This window comes from Dipodomys ordii, unplaced genomic scaffold, assembly GCF_000151885.1.
Source record: "Dipodomys ordii isolate 6190 unplaced genomic scaffold, Dord_2.0 Scaffold1, whole genome shotgun sequence".
NCBI classification, from domain to species: domain Eukaryota; kingdom Metazoa; phylum Chordata; class Mammalia; order Rodentia; family Heteromyidae; genus Dipodomys; species Dipodomys ordii.
Genome location: NW_012267217.1, coordinates 26,100,004 through 26,118,105, shown reverse-complemented (window position 1 = coordinate 26,118,105; position 18,102 = coordinate 26,100,004). Strand labels below are relative to the sequence as shown.

The 18,102-nt window shown below is 42.0% G+C and overlaps 2 protein-coding genes across 2 annotated transcripts in view; one reads left to right on the top strand and one right to left on the bottom strand.

The window, feature by feature from the left end:
• Window positions 1–4,721: 4,721 nt before the first annotated feature.
• Window positions 4,722–9,522, bottom strand: Nudt15 (nudix (nucleoside diphosphate linked moiety X)-type motif 15). The gene is made up of 3 exons (XM_013029763.1): window positions 9,350–9,522; window positions 5,392–5,588; window positions 4,722–5,235 (listed from the first exon to the last, which is right to left on the bottom strand). The coding sequence occupies exons 1-3, from the start codon at window positions 9,505–9,507 to the stop codon at window positions 5,075–5,077; spliced, it is 516 nt and encodes a 171-aa protein (XP_012885217.1). The 5' UTR covers window positions 9,508–9,522; the 3' UTR covers window positions 4,722–5,074.
• Window positions 9,523–17,782: 8,260 nt separating this feature from the next.
• Sucla2 (succinate-CoA ligase, ADP-forming, beta subunit) overlaps window positions 17,783–18,102 on the top strand; it is a 31,877-nt gene continuing 31,557 nt past the window's right edge. Inside the window, exon 1 of the mRNA XM_013010550.1 lies at window positions 17,783–17,919. Coding sequence (XP_012866004.1) covers window positions 17,830–17,919 — 90 coding nt within the window. The 5' untranslated portion in view covers window positions 17,783–17,829. The remainder of the gene's footprint in view (window positions 17,920–18,102) is intronic.

Sequence of the window (18,102 nt, the reverse complement as noted above, 5' to 3'; positions counted from 1 at the left end):
GGTAGAGCGCTAGCCTTGAGCTGAAGAGCACAGGACAGAGCCCAGGCCCAGAGTTCAAGCCCCACAACCGACAAAAAAAAAGAAAAAAAAATAGGTTTCCATTGTTCTATTTCCCAATTACTGATGCTGACTGCTGTGTTGAACAGGTTCCCTGGGCTAAGGAAGTGAGAAAGTATTAGACTGACATAGCTTGGTGCTGTCAGGGCAGTTATTCACTCACTGTGTTTAAGCACCTTTGTATGTTAGGTACTCCTTCCTTGCTGAGGATCCAGCACTGAATAAGACAGAGCTTAAACAAAAGGCAGTAAAATGAACCCAATAGTGTTAAGTATAATAAGGAAAAGAAAATACAATAAGTCAAGTTCCAAATCCAATGAAATTCACAGTCCTCTCCATCTCATATGTACAATCTAGAGTTTTCATAAATTTTAAAACAGGGCTGGGAAGGTGGCTCAATGGTAGAATGTTTGCCTTGCATGCATGAGGCCCTGGGTTCGAGTTCTCAGCACCACTTAAGCAGAAAAAGCTGGAAGTGGCACTGTGGCTAGAGTGCTAGAGTGGTAGAGTGCTAGTAGCCTTGAGCTGAAGAGCTGAAGTATGGTGCCCAGGCCCAGAGGATCCCACAACTGACCAAAAAACCCAAAAAACAAAAAAGTAAAGCAAAAGCAAAATTGTGAGTGCTGCTGTTTTTCACAACTGAATTTTTTTTTTCCAACCCCTGGACTCCTTAAAGGAAATGACCAACACTCAACTGGCATGATTTTTCCATAATAACATGCCTGACCTTGGCCTTTGTTCCTATTGTGTGCTGCAATTCTGAGAACTGATAGTCTTATCTGAAAGGAAAAAAAATGCTCATAAGACTCCTTTATTTTTTCACAGAAAAATCATAAAGTCAACAACCCCAGTTACTCATTTCCCCATCATGCTATAGGTTGGCAGGAAAGTACTTGCAGGCATAGCTACCAAGTGCTATAAAAGTGAAAATTTCCCTTCACTTAATCTCCACTTGGGTGGGTTTTATGTACCCAGAGTAACGTGGCTGCAGTGTAACAATAGGGTTTTATTTTGATGAAATGATGTTATTAATGTTAAGATTTGATCAATGTCATTACATTTGTATTCCATCCCAAAGTCCTAAGTTTAATGTGCTTAGTTACCTTTAGCAAAAGTATGCCCATCTCTTGTGTTGAGTGTTAATGTTATGCAAAGCATAAAGGATACATGACAGACTTCAAACTTGCTTTCAAAATGATACTTCTCAAAATGTGGCCACAGCCTTGAGTATCAAAACCAGCTGGGTGGTGATTAGAACACAGATCCAGCTAGATGCAAGATCCCAGTAAGGTCTTTTGCACAAGCCTGGACACCAGTGTCCTAAACCTGCCTCAGTCACTGCTGCCACTATCTGGGAATCTAGTGCTACTCTTGGGAATTTTCATATGTAGACAGATAATATAACGGATACAACCCCCCCCCTTCCCAAAGTAGGACTAAAGAATGAATATGTAGTAGCGATTATAGTAAGACTAGGGGCAGCTGATTAGAAAAAGAATCAATTGTGTACATACCCTCTTTGCATTTATATATGCAGTGCCATAAATCTGACTCCTCAAACCCTTGGGCCTTTAAATGTATTTCAGGATTTGAATTGTGTGTTTTAGAAGGCTAGTAGGATTTATAAACCATATGTTAATAATGCCCAACAAGGTCTGCAGTAGGACCTTTTAAATCAAGTACATTAAAATTTCTTTAGCAAAAATACATACTTTGGTGACCCAGTCTTTTCACTTTTCATTTATATCCAACAAAAATAAGTAAAAATGCGCGCACACACACACACAATCTACAAAGTCATAGCAGCTTTATTTACAATAGTTCCCAGTCAAAATTCTCAAATGAACATCAACATTACTTTATGTAAATTCTTATTAATACAGAGGTCAATTGTGTAGTCTAGGCTGCCCTCCCACTCTCAATCTTGCTTCAGACTGAAGTTCTGGAATCATAGGCATGTTACCACCACACCTAGCAATTTCAGTGTATTTAAGTATGGAATACTATGCAAAATGATAGTGATGAATTATAGCTGCATGACATGGATAAAAACTCAAAAGCACTGTTGACTGAAAGGCGCCATGAGTTACACAATTCTTATAATCATATTGTATAATTTCTTACAGCAGGTTCAAAGCAGATTCATCAGAAATCAGTTTTGGGGTGCTGGTAAATTCTATTTCTTGATCTAGGTAGTGGTAATTCATTGTGTCCTATATGCATGTTATTTTAAAAAGTTACTGAGTTTTTTGTTTCCTTTATTATTCACATAGATTTAAATGTTAATGGAGTCCTACTCATATTCCAGCTATTTTGCAAGGCATTAAGGATACCTAATGAACTTTATTTATGGCGCATGCAGATTTGCTGAAGTCATGCTTATTGGCTAGTTTGCTTGCCTATGAGATCCCATACAGAGCAAACTTTTAGGAGTGATTTCTACCATGGGTTTAACTGTTGATTCTCACAACTGTTACTTCTGGCTATCACTTCTAGCCCTCTGAGTCAGCTAGACTCCCTTCCAAAGATTGACCCACATTAGAAGAAGCCAGGCCTGTATCCTGGGTTGGGAAAGTGACCTGCAGGACGTCATACTGCTTCATTTTCACAGGCTGATCCAGTCCCATTCCTCTGGCTCCAAACTCCTCACTTCCCCCAGGCCTAATCCCTCACTCTGGGCCTTACTTTATTCCTGAACCTGTTGGCTGCTTATTCTTCCTCTCTCCACTTGAAGGTTTTTTGTTTGTTTTTTTGGTTTTTTTAGGTGCTGTTATTGGGGCTTGAGTTCTTGCTTGCTTTCTTGTCATGGACACTCTATATTTTAGCCAGGCCTTCAGTTTGCTGTTTTGCTGGTTGATTGGAGACTGAGTCTCACAGATTTTTCCACCCAGGCTGGCTTTGAACTGTGATCTTTCAGGTTTCAGTCTCCTGAGTGGTGAGGATTAGAGGTGTGAGCCACTAGCCTCTGGCTGAAATTCAGCTCCTTTAGTGATAAAACCTGGACAGGGACAGTGAAAGTAAATAAGGCTGGTGGCTGCTGCCATCAGGACTTGTAAACCTAGTCTATTGAAAAGTCACTAAGAAAAGTGAAATTTACCCTAGTCCTTAGCAGGCCTACCCAGACCATGGTTTCTATTTTTTGGACTTCTAGCTGTTTTCCTGATTTATTTCTCTTGGTGTTTCAAGAGTCTCTTACCCAAATAGCCTCTTTCTCGTTACCCTAAGTATCTTGTTGATTGAAATATATTCTTACTGTGTAAAACAAGTATATCTACTTGTATATTCACTAATAAAACATGGGAGTATTCTCAAACACAAATGACCATATGATCATGACCATATGCTTCTGAAAATATAGAAGATATCATAAGGTTCTTAATTTCTTTCCTTTTTTTCATAAAAAATACACTGATTTATTTGAGGTATTTATTTTCTTTTTTTTTATTGTGAAAATACTGTACAGAGGGGTTACCATTACATGGGCAAGATAATGAGTACATTTCTTTTTTTCTTTTTTTTTTGTCGGTCGTGGGGCTTGAACTCTGGGCTTGGGCGCTGTCCTTCAGCTCTTCAGCTCAAGGCTAGCGCTCTACCACTTGAGCTACAGCGCCACTTCTGGTTTTCTGGTAGTTTATTGGAGATAGGAGTCTCACGGTCTCTCCTGCCCCGGCTGGCTTTGAACCGTGATCCCCAGATCTCAGCCTCCTGAGTAGCTAGGATTACAGGCGTGAGCCACCAGCGCCCGGCTAATGAGTACATTTCTTAATTTCAAATACAAACTTCAATAATTTCCCCTACAATATAATACCTTGCCATCATGACTCCTCTACATTAGTAGAGCAACATTTGTATTTCAAGTGCTCCACCTAGTGGCAGCTCTATGCATACACACCTTTCACAGGTAGGTACATCTGATTTGTTTCACTACTGCTCCTCCATAGAAACAGCTTTTCTCCCAGCGACAGTGGGAATGTAAATAGGAGAAAAAAATCCAGACCCTATCTCATAAATAACTACAGCAAAAGGGACTGGAGTTGTGGCTCAAATGATAAAATGCCTGCTTAGCATGCTTGAAGCTCTGAATTGTAAGCCCCAGTACAACCAAAAATAAGGGGGACAGAAACAGGAAGTCCCAAATGAAGTTGGTAAATGTCTGGCTTACTCATGACTGTCCCTTTTGCCTAGAAATTGTTGATAAAATGGGAGAGCTGTATGCAAAACTATTAAGCCCTGGTATTATACAAAAATCCAATATTTAAATATTTTAAAAATGAAAACAAATATGTAGCATAGGAATTTGGAATTAAGTACATACTTACAATTTTCAATTTGTTGAGGTAAATAATATAGGGGCCATGGATATGCCTCTCAGTTAATAGCTTTAAGTGGTGTTTCTTATGAGAACGACTTAATTTTAGCACTAACTTCTATGTACACAAATCTAATTACTTGCAGAGAGAGAAAGAAAGGGAAAAGGGGGAGGATATAGGAGAGCAAGAGAGGGAGGGAGGAAGAGAGGGAGAGTGCTTCAAAATGTGATCTTATTTGTGGACTGATGCCTGGTTCAAGTGGTAGAGTCCCTGGCTGAGCAAACATGAGGCCGTGAGTTTACTCTCCAGTACTGCCAAGAAAACAAAACAAAAACACAAAGCCCAAGATATATCTCCGTGAAAAAACCTGAAATTTTTATTAACCAAAACCAGTACGTGAACCTAATTTTTCTGAAAACTAACTTTTTCTAAAACAAAAAAGTTCATCAGTGAGGGGGGTATTATGGTTGTACAGTTTTGTGTCTGACTAGTTCTGACAGCTGATTCTCATATCTGCTTTTGCATTTGCTCTGTTACAATACTATGCAGGCAGACAAGCTCTGGAAATCTCTGTACATTCATCAGAGAATGAAAAAAAAAAAGTTACATGCCTGAAAAACAGCTTCAGGCCTTGATACCCTGAAAGTCTCCTGGGAATCTCAGATCACATTTTGAGATCCAAGAAGAGTCAAAAAATTCAAAAAGATTCAAAGAATCTTTTTGGTCAGCTGGAGATGGTTTCCTTTGTATCCTTCCAGATGATTCAGCTCTTCTGTAAATGGATTGTAGCCTTGTTCCTTCAAACAGCGGAGTGCCCAGAAAAGCTGGTCTGGAGGAGGGAATTCTTCCCACGGAACCCACTCCCAACCTGGAGAAGAGACAGACTGTCAGTGCACTCAGCTGACACAGAGCATGGAGAAAGTACTTTGGTATGCTAACCTGTATTTAGGAAAATGACTGAATTTCAAAGTGATCTGCTGCAGGCAGGCAAGGCAAAGTGCACCATTATATACAGTTGTCTTACTTTCATTTTTTTCAGGTTCTACATTCTTGGGTTCTGGGTCTTGGGTCCTATTGACTTCTCCTTTCATCAGTATAGTGACATAATGGTAATTCTCTTTCTCCACAAATGAATTGACCACTGAAGCAAAGCGGACATTTTCCAGGTGAAGAGCAGCTTCTTCCCAGGTTTCCCTTCGAGCACATTCTTCCCAAGTCTCCCTAGAAAACAGAAATTTTCCATTGCATTTTATTCAATTCTATTTATACAGTTTAGTCTTTTTTTTTCTTGATTAGAAACTACTAGTGAAAGGCAAAAAGAACAGTAATTGGATGTGAAGGGTAAACAAAGGAGGAGGCTGCAATGCTTGGTAAGAAATGTACGCATTATCCTGCCCATGCAATTGTAACCCCTCTGTACAGTATGTTCACAAATAAAACAAAATTAAATTAAAAAAAAGAACAGTAATTGGCTTGCGCTTAGACATGATCAAAGTCTTTGCTGGGTGGGGTGTATGCCTGTAATCCCAGCTACTTGGGAGGCTTGCTTGAGTCCGGGAGTTCTGGGCTGCAGTGTGCTCTGCCAATTGAGGATCCTGAGTTCAACATGAATATGGTGACCTCCCTGGAGTGGGAGACCACCAGGTTGCCTAAGAGTTGACTTTCTGTATGTTCTACATCTACCGAGCTGAGGAGCAAAAGGACTTCATAGAGAACAAGAAATTAACATTTAGCCCATTCAGCACGAATTCTCAAGCCAGATGCAAACCCGAGCCACTAGAAGGCATTCAGTGTATTGGTTTAAGAGCATGGGCTTTGGGGTCAACTAGACTTATATGGGGCTCAAAGGCTTTTACTTGTCTAAAGGAAAAAGAGAAGTGTGAGCATTTACACTGAGTAGTTGTGCTAAAGTGCACTGACTTTTCCAGTAGTCTCAGCATTCCAACTTATGCCTTAAAAGTGAGGACAATTGGCAGTAAGCACTTCTAGATCCTCAGTGGTATAAGGGAGATGAAACAAGATGTCATCTGAGCTTATGGATTTGCCAGGAAGGCCAGACTAGTCCTTGACCCCCATCCTGCCCAGGCCAACACAAGGACAAGATCTAAGATATGCATTTGCTACCTCATAGGAATGGTTCCCTTCCTCCTGATGAACAGTCCATTCTGTTCCCCAAGCCCTAGGAGAGGCAGTCCAAGACAATGGGCACAGAGGCCAGAAGATATGGCCAGGGAACTGCAGAAATTCACAGGCCTACCCAGTACTTCAAAGCAGGGTGCAGGGAAGAAGTCTTGGGAAGATCTGCAGTGTCTCTTGTCACTTTAGGATGTATATGAATTCAGAGGAAGACCAGGAGGGCTGAGCAAGGAAGAGGGGATGCAGTGAAAAAGCACCATTTCTAGTGTGTTCCTTGTGGACTTTCTACAGACCATAAGATTGCTGGGAATTCCACAGGGGTAGTATGCTAGAAGCAAGAGCTAGGGGAACAGGACCAGTACCACAAAGTCAGTGCTACTTAGCCAGGGACTGTGTGGTATAGCAATCCTTGTGGGATGTCCAAGCAACCAAGCAGAGAATCCTGATGGGAGAGCACATGGACAGTGGACCTGGCACACAGAAGGGCAATGGGTGAACTGCAGCAGCCTCCATGGGATCAACGGCCTGCCCTCTCCTTCCTCCCCTCCCCTCAGACGGAGGGGAGCAGGAGGTGGAGAGAGCAAAGCAACAGCTTTGCTTTGAAAATCACAGGGAGATTAGAACCCAGAAGTGAGGCTAAAGATTTATACTGGATTAGACTCTGGAATGCTTGGAAGTAAATCTTAAGGGCCAAAATTCAATTTATTAAACTAGCACAGAAAAATTATCAGAAATACCACTTGTGGAAAAAAAAAAGCTCTTTTTTGAAGTGGAAGGACAAAATAAGGCTATTTTCTGTTTGACTCCTGTTAAAGTTAGCTTTCAGTATTCAGTTCGGTAAAGACCACATGACAGAGAGCAGCTTAGCAGGTACTTAGCTTAAGCACTTAGTAAAACTGCTTTAAAGTCAGTGTTGGTTACCATCACTGATACTGAGTCAAGAGTCCAGTACTTTCTTAGGATAGCTATCTCTAGCAATTGTTCTAGTAATTATATGTACTTTCTAGTCCTTAGCTTGTGATCTAAGTTTGGCTAATACCCACCAACAACCAATAAAGCACATTTAATATGTGGCTATACAGGCAATTCAGGTTTTTGCTGATATTGTTTTGGCAGTACTGGGATTTGAACTCAGGGCCCTAACACTTGCTAGGTATGAACGCTACCACTTGAGCCACACTCCTGCCCTTTCTGCTTTATATTTCCAATAGGGTTTTGCACTTTGCCTGGCTTAGCCTGAACCATTATCTTCCTATTCATGCCTCCTATGTAGCTGGAATAACAGATACACACAACCACACTGGGTTTCCTCATGGAGATGGGTGTAAGTTTTTGCTGAGGATGGCTGCAAACTAAAATCCTTCCCAGCTCTGTGTCCCAGTAGGTGGGATTACAGGTATGAGCCACAATACTTGTCCCTATTGGGTTTTTTGAGATGTTTTTGTCTATGTAGCTCAGGCTGGCTTTGAATTTGTAATCTCAAGTGCTGGGATTACAAGTGTATACCACCACAGGTGGCTTTTAATTTGGTTCTTTTTTTGTTTGTTTGTCTGTTTGGTTTTTTGGTCATGGACCTGAATTCTGGGCCTGGGCACTGTCCCTCAGCTCTTCAGCTCAAGGCTAGTGCTGTACCACTTGAAACACAGTGCCACTTCTGGCTTTTTCTGCATATGTGGTGCTGAGAAATTGAACTCAGGGCCTCATACATGCAAAGCAAACACTCTACCACTAAGCCACCTTTTACCAGCCTCTTAATTTGGCTATTAAAACTTTTAAAATGCAGTATTAATGACTTACCTTTATCTGAGAACAATAAATGTATTGGGTTTTTTAATTCAGAAGATCATTTTTTTTAATTCCACATGTTGGGTCCTAATGACTCACATCTTTATTTTTTTTTTTTTTGACTCACATCTTTAATCCTTACTCAAGAGGTTAAGATCTGAGGATCAAGGTTCAAGGCTAGCCTTGGAAGGAAAGCCTATGGGACTCTTTATCTCCAATTAATCACCAAAAAGCCAAAAGTGGAGCTGTAGAGCATGTCTTTCAGCAAAACAGCTGAGGGACAGTGCCCAACGCCTATGTTCAAGCCCCAGGATGCACAAAAAAATTAATATGCTAAGATATTAATTTCATACTTTATATAAAAGACTAATTAAAAGACACTAGTATGACGGTTTTACTTCTGATTATCAAGACGAACACTCCATATTTTCAACTAACAAATGGCAAGACAAAGGCTGTTGGGGGGGTTTACTATTAGTTATGTTGAGATAATGCGATATATATCTTTTCTTTTGCTCTCAACAGGGACAAAAGAGTAAAAAAAAAAAGATTTTAGAGGTAATTTAGGAAGAGGGATGGGGGTGTAGCTCAAGTGGTAAAGCATCTACCTGTCTAGCAAGAAAGAGGCCCTGGGTTTAATTCGGGGGGGGGGAGGGAATGCGTAAAATTGGGAAGAAGGTAGAGTAACAGATGATACTAAAGAACTGATGTTAGGAAAATAGTGGTGCGTTTTTACTTTTAGACCTATTTAGACAGAACACAAGTATTTAGGGACACTTGTAAATCTCAAGGAACCCCACGGAATCTTGGAGGGTCCGAGATGGACTGCTGGGGTTAGAAACGCCCACCCAGCTCCTCCCAGCCCCACGCGGGGCAGGTTCACCCGGACGACGTGCTTTCCTTCCCCCAGCACAGCGCCCCCTCCCGGCGGGAGACTGCGAGACCCTCGGCTTCGCAGAGCAACCCGTGAGAAACGACGCACGGCGTCAGCGCAGGCACGCACGCACGCACGCACGCCAAGGCCCGCCCTCCATTCCGCTTTGACGGATCGACCTGCTCACCCGAACTCCAAGTGTCCCCCAGGAAGCTGGAAACTGCCGGCTCCAAAGGAGCCTTTCCTCTTGCCCAACAGGACGCATCGAGGATGCTTGTAGCTGGTCACAACCACTCCGACGCCGACCCCGGGGCGCCGCCTCAGCGGCTCCACACTGACGCTCATAGTGCCGACGGCCTGGCTGGGCCGCCACTGGAAGGGCACTTCCGGTGGTGTACGCTTCCAATCTTAGCTCGGGTCGCCCCAGGACCTCTAAACCAAATTGGCCGCTAGGCCTCCGCCTCCCGCAGAGGGGGGGACTGCGTGCCGAGTTCTGTTTTAACGAATGCCATTTAATTTTGCACTTCAACACTTAGGTGTCCGTTCCCAGGTCCCTCCATACCACCTGGTTACAGGACACCTGCCCTTCCGAACATCTGAACTCTTGCACATTGAGTGACCTTCGCTCCAGAGAACTCGTCTTACACTTGAGCTCGAACCAGTGAGGTACCAGGGCAGAAGTAAGTCACTGATTTAAGATAAATGAAATTTTGGAGTAAATAAGAACTAGTAAGTTGTGTTAGAATGTGTTAATTTCATGTTTGAGACACTATTGCAGATGTTTACACACCATGCACCAAGTGAAAAAACAGAAAAAGGGGAAAAATCACCGTTGAAACAAAGAACCATAGCTCAAACACATGATTCGTCTACATGGGATTTACAATGGAGGAGGTAACAATGATTGATAGGAAATGTACTCATTACCTAACTCATGTTAACTGTAACCCCTCTGCACAGTATCTACAATAATTTTTTTAATACTCTGGTTTGAATTCATTTTTTTTCCTTCTGGCACTTCCTGTGTTTGACACTTAAAGCTCCATGTAGCTCAAAACCCACCTTGCAGTTTTATATAATATTGAATGGTGCCTAATGTAGCTAAATCATACACTTGGTCACATTGCAACTCATGTCCAAAGGAACATTTCTCCCTCTCCTTCACCCTCTCCCACACCCGTCTCATCTTTTTCCTAACACTGTATGTCATTGGTTGGTTGGGATTCAGTCTGTGTGAAATGAACTAAATATTCACTATGGTTCAACTTGATCTGATCACATTCAGTGTGTCTTAATAGCTGGCCTCAGCTTTCTCACATTTGAACTTATTTGCTTAAGATGTCTCAAACATACCAGATTTATGCTGTGGCTTCTGTTATAACACTTTGGGAAGACCATGTCCTTGATTCATGTGGACTCAGCATGAGACCCAGGGAACTTCAAGATATCAGAAGAGTCCTTACACAGAAACCTCCCCATTTCCACCCATCTGCTGTGCCCCCTGACTATATGGTGTGGTCAAGTTTGTTTTGATATGGGGGACTCTCCTGGGCAATAGCAAACCATCTCAAATGGGAAGATTGATAAGGCAGGGCTAGAGGCAGGGAATTCTCCTCTGCCTTCAACATTGCTGTTATCTAATGAAACTTCTTTATATAGGAAGATCACAAAGAACAAAAAGTAGCAATACACTCTCCTCTTTTCTGTCTTTGAGACAGAAAGGGAACTGGATACTCACTTCAAAAAATCTATAATTTATGGTCTGGCTTTAGTCTTTCATATTCTTATGGGAGAGCTTAAGATCAGACTTGCAGGCCTATTACCTCACTGTGTAAACTTATCTTGAATGTTGGAAACTAGTATTACTTCTATCAAATGTGCCTTCTCTGTCAATGTATTAGATGGATATTTGAGAAACATAATTTAATTACCCTTCTTTTGGATCTGCTTGTGACTTTCTTGACCAATATAGTGAGATGGAAATGACATCATATGATTTGCTAGGTTAGGTCATCAGAATTCTTGAAGCTTTACCCCTCGTTGCCCCCTTGGTTTTTAGAAGACTTACTCTCAGAAATACAAGGACCCTGTGAAGAATCTAATTATCCTGTACCTGCTATATTGTCAGGAAGCTCAAGCTATCCAGGTGGAAAGGTCATTCAAAGACAGAGAGAGAGATATTTGGCTATCTGTCACTGGCTTTTCCATACATCCCAATACAGGCAATACAGACGAAGAACCCATCTCTGTTATTCCCACTTGAGCACACCTGAAGCAGAGAAGAAAAGTCTAGAAAAGTCTAGAAGACAAACAGAACTAAGGGACTGGTTACATGATCTGAGAGCTCAGAGTCCAATAAAAACGTGGAACTCAAGGTTTAATATTATTCAGAAGTTCAAGATGGTGTAAACAGAGAATGAAGTGAAGAAGGGGCCCTTTTATTACTACTGAGTCACCGTGGTCACTCACCAGTCACTCACATGCCTACTTCAGATACATGAAATACTGAAAACAAGCCAGCAATCTTCAGCCTATGGGCTGTCGTCACCATGGGAAAGCAAAATACCTGTTCTTGCTGTGGCCTGCTCACATCCCTGATCTCACAATATCATCAGTATAATACAGTGATTGTGGTTTTACACCACTAAGATTTGAGATGGTTTGTTTAATAACATTACATATAATCCCATTATAGAATAATATTTACCAGTCTTTAAGATTAACATTTATACTTACTAGTCATGAAGTAACAATGTAGCAAACTAATATGTTAAGCTGTGTTAGAATGTTGGATAGACATTGAGAAGATTACACTAAGTGAAAGAGTCAGTTTACATGAAATCTATAAGAGGCAAATTCATGGAGACAGAATAGAACATAGGGCTAGCAGGTGGAGTTAGCAAGGAAGTAGGAAGTGACTATGGATGGGTAGCAATTACTTTGTGGGGTAGCAGTTACTTTGTGGGGTAATGAAAACGTTTAAATGAATTACCACTGTATGAATAGAGTAAAAGATAAATGTATTCTATTTCTTAAATGGGTGAATAATATAGTATACAAATTACATTAAAGCTGTTATTAGGAATGTTGGGTAGTGGAAGATGAAGCTTGGGATAATAAAGTACATGGATATATTTGCCTAAGACCGTGATCTAATACTTTATATTCATCTCATCTACCTTGAATGCCAATTGTGGGTCATTGGTGGCACATGAAAGCTTCTTGGATCTTTCAGACACCACCATGACCAACAAGGAAGTTACTGTTTTTCTATTCTCTACTTTGTTTATTCACATACCACTTGGTGGACATTTGGGATGCTTCTAGAAATTATACAGTGACTACTAACATTCATGTATAGTTTTTTTTGTACTGGTCCTGAACTTGAACTCAGGTTGTGGGTGCAGTCCTTGAGTTTTTTTTTTTTTTTCTCTTAGAGCTGGTACGCTATCACTTGAGCCACAGCTCTACTTCTGGCTTTTTGATGGTTAATTGAAGATTAGTCCCATGGAGTTTCTACCCAGGCTGGGTCGAACTATGATCCTAAGATCTCAGCCTCCATTGTAGGATTATAGGAATGAGCCCCAGGCCTGGCTCAAGTATAAACTTGTGGGTGCTTATATATTTTATAATTTAAAAAACCTTTTTATCTAGAAAATGTTTTCATAACTTTATTGTGCTTCTTCATGTCCTACCATATTTCTCAGTACAAACTGTAACAGTTCTTTTGGGACATGTTTTAAATCTTCTGGATTTGCTTTTAGTTGCTTGTTTTCATTTTGGAATAATTGGTTACTTTTACAAGAAAACCTTATTTACACACAAATCATATATATATATATACATATATACACATATGTATATTAATAATCCTTGTTTATTTCTTGTTTTACACCTCTTTATCTCCTATTTATTGGATTATTTTTACCTTGTTTCTTTCTTTTTTTTTTACCACCTGTACGAAAGTTTGAATACAGAGCTGCAGGCTTGCTGGACTGGTACTTTCCATTTCACACACACTTCTAGCCTGACATTTTGCTGGTAATTTTGGAGTCCTTCTGCTCAGGCTGGCTTAGAATCGTGGTCCTCTGGATCTTAGCCTCTTGAGTGGCAAATTACAAGCATGATCCATTAATGCTGGGCTTTAAAAAAAAGCTGAAATTATATTCATGACAAAACAAATAACAATCATCTACCCACATATAGTTACAGATATTATGTAGACTTTACTGATACATATGTGTGTGTGTGTGTGTGTGTGTGTGTGTGTGTGTGTGTGTGCCAGTCTTGGGGTTTGAACTCAGGACCTGGACAATGTCCCTGAGCTGCTTTTTCTCAAGGATAGCACTGTACCACTTTAGCCACAGAACTATTTCTGGCTTTTTCTGTTTATGTGGTACTAAGAAATGGATCTCAGGGTTTCATGCATGCTAGGCAAGCACTCTAGGACAAAGCTGGATTACCAGCTCTACTTAGATTTTTTGTAAAGCTCTTTTCAAACATTCCCCCCTCCCCTTATTGGAATCTAAATGTTACATAATGTTGAAATCTACTAACTAAAGTTCTGCAACCTTAAATGATAAAACTTTTAGGGGCTGGGAAGGTGGCTCAGTGGTAGAGTGCTTGCCTTGCATGCATAAGGCCCTGGGTTTGATTCCTCAGCACCACATAAACTTTAGAAAAGTCTGGAAGTGGTGCTGTGGCTCAAGTGGTAGAGTGCTAGCCTTGAGCTGAAGAGCTGAGGGACAGCACCCAGGCCCAGAGTTCAAGCCCCAGGACCGACCCACAAAAACAAAAAACAAACAAACAAAAAAAATCCCTCAAACTTTTAGTAGGACCAAAAAGAAGGCAGAACAAAGAAAATACACAAAGTCCAAAAATCTGTAGTTACAATTTAGGATACAAAAGGCAAATTGATAATTATTTGATATATTTAGAGACAGAAGAGAGGATTAAATCTCTACTGTTGTACAGATTTCTCCAGTCCAGAATGAGGACGTAAAACTCACCTCATATTGAAAAGGATTGGGTAGGCTAACTGAAATCAGGGAAGAATAGTTACCTGCTCCTGAGTAGGGATTTCCTTCATTCTCCTTGGTTCACTGAAATATGTCACCAGATTCAGGTCCTCAGATATAAGCATACCAGAAAGTTCTTGGTCTTCCTTGGAGAAAGAAATTAAGGATGAACACAGAGGTGACTTAAGCAGGAGCAGGTTAAGGCAAAGCAAAGTGAAAGCAAAGCCAAAGTGAATCCTCCAGCTGGGAGGATGGGCAGGCCAAAAGAAGGTGCTATGCTGGAGCTACCAAGCTTTTATTGGGGTTTCTGGACACAGATATCCTGAAAAACTGGATTATGTGTTATTAACTAGAATTCAAGAGACTGGGCTATTATAACCACCTGCTAAAGGACTTACATGTGGTTGAGGCAACCGGGGGTGGGAGGGGGGAGATAGGGAGGGGGGTGGGGTGGAGTTCAGTTCTAAATGGGGACTCAAGACAGAGTCCCTCAGCTTAAAAAGTATAGATATAGTTGTTAGGTCTGCCAGGGAGAATAGTCCCGTCTCCCCACTCTTCATGAAGGACAGCACTGTAGCCTAGCCAGAAATCACCACCTGAAATCGGTAGTCAGCTGTAAATAACCTGTCAATCACCTGAATATGGGTCCACGAAAGGACCCCAGGCTTTCATCCCACGCAGTCACACCTCCTTCTCTCCCTTCCCTAAATAATCTACCATTAGGTTGAGCTGCTGCACCCTACTCTAGAGTGCAGCCTGTTGGTTTGGCTCTCCCACTAAACCCTTTTCTTCCTGAACCACCCGGTGGTCTCCTTTTTGGCAACCCTTTGACAACCACCACTTTGAGCCTTAAAATTCCCACCCTCTGCAGACCAGGGGTTCTCCTATCACTCCTTATTTTATCCTGTTCTGTTTAGTAAGGTTTTGCTAAACTTTTACCTTGTGAGATTTTCCTTTGTGTGAAACCTCTGGGACTGCTTTCCATTGTGTATTTCAAGGACCATGACTGACTGGGAAGCTAAATGAAGCAGCCTCTCACCAGACCTCTCTCTCCTCCCTTATCAGGTGTTGTCCTGTCCATTTCTTTTCTCTGATAATATGCAGACACATCCACCTTCCCATATGCTCTGGATCCCTTCTCCTTCCTTCTTTCTGCTGGTTTCTCTATTTGGCTTCAGCTACAGGGTTGTGCCAGCCTGCCAGAGGTTTCTACCCTTCACTCAAGGGATTTTAAGATCTTGAGTGTCCCTCAAATGCCCCTTATTCTAGATTCCCAAATCTACATTCCCTCTAGGGGTAGACTTGCCCTTTGTCCTAGACATAATGATCCCTGGGAGTATAGAGTACAGATATCCCTAGCAAGGAACCACTGCTAAGATTCTTGCTTCTCCCCATGCCCTCAAGGGGTGAGGTAATGTCAGGTTCTACTTCTGACATTTAAACTTGAGTCCTTCTGGGCTTTAGCTTTTGGAAGCCAAAGTTCAGACTCTTGTAATTCAAAGCATGTGAAATCTGCCCTCCACTACTGTGTTCTATCATTCTTTCCTTTGGAGATGAATATTATTAATTAAATGTAGAAAAAAGTAAAGGGTTAAAGAAAACCAGAAAGAAGTATGAATCCTACTTATCTCAACTTCTCATTCTCCTACCCTGATTGAGAAACAACCAAATAAAAGCTGTGACATGGGGCAAGTTTTCATATTATATTTTCAAGGCTCCATTTTCCCTTCTGTAAAATGTAGGACTGTTGGCAGGACTACAAAGAAAATATTTATAAGCATTTGGCTAAGTAAGTGTTTAATAAACATCTGTGACCTCAGCTTGGCGTAGAACTTACAGGGAAACAGATATATGGAAGTTGTAAAGCACGTTGTACTTGTTAATTCTAAAGTTAACAGTAGAACATATCAGCTAAAGGCATTATCTTTGGACATCAAAGGATGAAAAGTGTAAAGACTGGAAGAAGTGAATGTCTCCTGATCCTCAGAAAATGTCTTTCCTCTTTTTCCTGTATATCATGTGTTATCCTATTGGGAGGCAGATAAAGGTCAAAAGCAAGAATTCTGTTGTACTTGGAGAAAAAAACATTTTTCATACAAACAGCTCTCTCCACCAACAAGCAAATACAAAAACAAAATTCAACCTTTATTCTACTTATCACATTCTGCTATCCTGCCATACTAGTTTCTAAGATCTTTGAATATAAGGATTGTAAGTTTTTGTTGTGAAAAATAAAAGCTTTTAGGTAAAGCAATGTCAGCTTAGAATTATTACCACATTAATCATACACATCAATGGGGTTGAGTGCGAGATTTTTCATACATGCGTTTGTGTAATGTGCACTGAACAAACCCAGCATCCCTTTTCCCACTCTTCTACCTCCCACATCATTTTCAATATCTATTAATTACCATTCTACTTTAAAGTTCACATTTGTTGCTTTATCTTATGAGAGAGAACATGAGTTTCTTATCTTTCAGTATCTGGTTTAACAAAGTGCCCTCCAGTGCCATGCTTTCTTTAAAGTGCCAGCATGTCTCTTAAAATACTTAGTCTTGGACTGTTGTGGTTGGTTGCACTATCTCTTTTATCATCAGTTAAAAGAGATGTCTTGACAATACACCCTCTTCCTATTTGGTGGAAAATGTGCTCCCTTTAGAAACTAAGTCCTTCACAATTCTTTTAGCAAGATCATTCAGGTCTTATCCAATTACTGGAGGGTACTTGAACCACCAATGTCTGTTTCTCTTCTTCCCTGTTTCTAACTCCCAGGGTATCTACTAGTGATGACAGGGGACTAAAGTAATTCCTTCACTACTGCGGAGCTGCAAAGAGTCCTTTCCCATTCCCTAAACCCACAGGTGCTCATCTTATATTCTTCTGTACTCCTCCCTGGCCCTCCCCTTCCCTCTCTTTTTCTCTTACACTGTGTCAGACTTGCATACTGGAGCTGGCAAATGCCTGTCAGCAGGACCACCCATCCTGTGGTTGAGATCCTGCTCACTAAAATCGCTCCAACACATCTTAAAGCTAGCTCGATGATGCCAAGAGCCAGAACGTGAGCCCAATCATTTGTCCAAGCCCTAGCACATGTTTTCCGTGTTTAGTGTAAGCGTCGGGGTTCTTAGAGAACCCTAATTAACACAGATGTTTTCACTTCCCTCGGACAGGATGGAAGCACAGTATTTTAAAAGAAGCTTCCCCAGGAATTTCAGTGTCTTCGCGGTTGACCTCTTCGGGTGTCAGAAAGCACTGTGCATTTTAAAAGTTAACTTTTAAAACTTGAATCTCCAAAATCTAACTCGGTGTTTTGTACAAAGCAGGCATTCAGTATTCCTAAACTCCATTCTACGTGTAAGTTCTCAAGGGCTCAGAGAGGCTGAGCTCACAATCGAGTGACGAGCTCTCACTCGTCGTCCAGGGGCCACAGGTCGGATGCTCAGGCTTCAGTGGAAGTTCTAAAGGTCAAAGTTTGGCTCCGCAGTGACCCGACCCAACCCCGCCGCCGCACCCCGCAGCGGCAGGGTTAACAGGAGGCCCCGCCCCCGACGGGGGGGTCGCGCGAAGGGGCGGAGCGCGCGTGGGGAGCAGCAGCGCCGCCGCTCTGCGCCTGCGCGAGGCGCCCAGGGGACGGGGGTCGGACGCAGAAATGGCGGCCTCCGTGTTGTACAGTCGCTTGTTGGCTGCCGCCGCTTTGAGGAACCACCGGCCCCAGACGACGCTGCGGGCGGCTGCCCAGGTACGGCTGCAGGGTCCTAGGCTGGCCTCGAGGGCCGCCCGAAGAAAGGGCCAGGTGGGACGCTTGGCTCCTGTGGGCGAGGCTTGCGGAGCCGGCTTCGGGTCACTTGGTCGGGGTGACATTTTCCGAGTGCCCGGCGGGGCCCTTGGGCGACCTGCCCGGGGCTGCGGCTCACGGGGGACG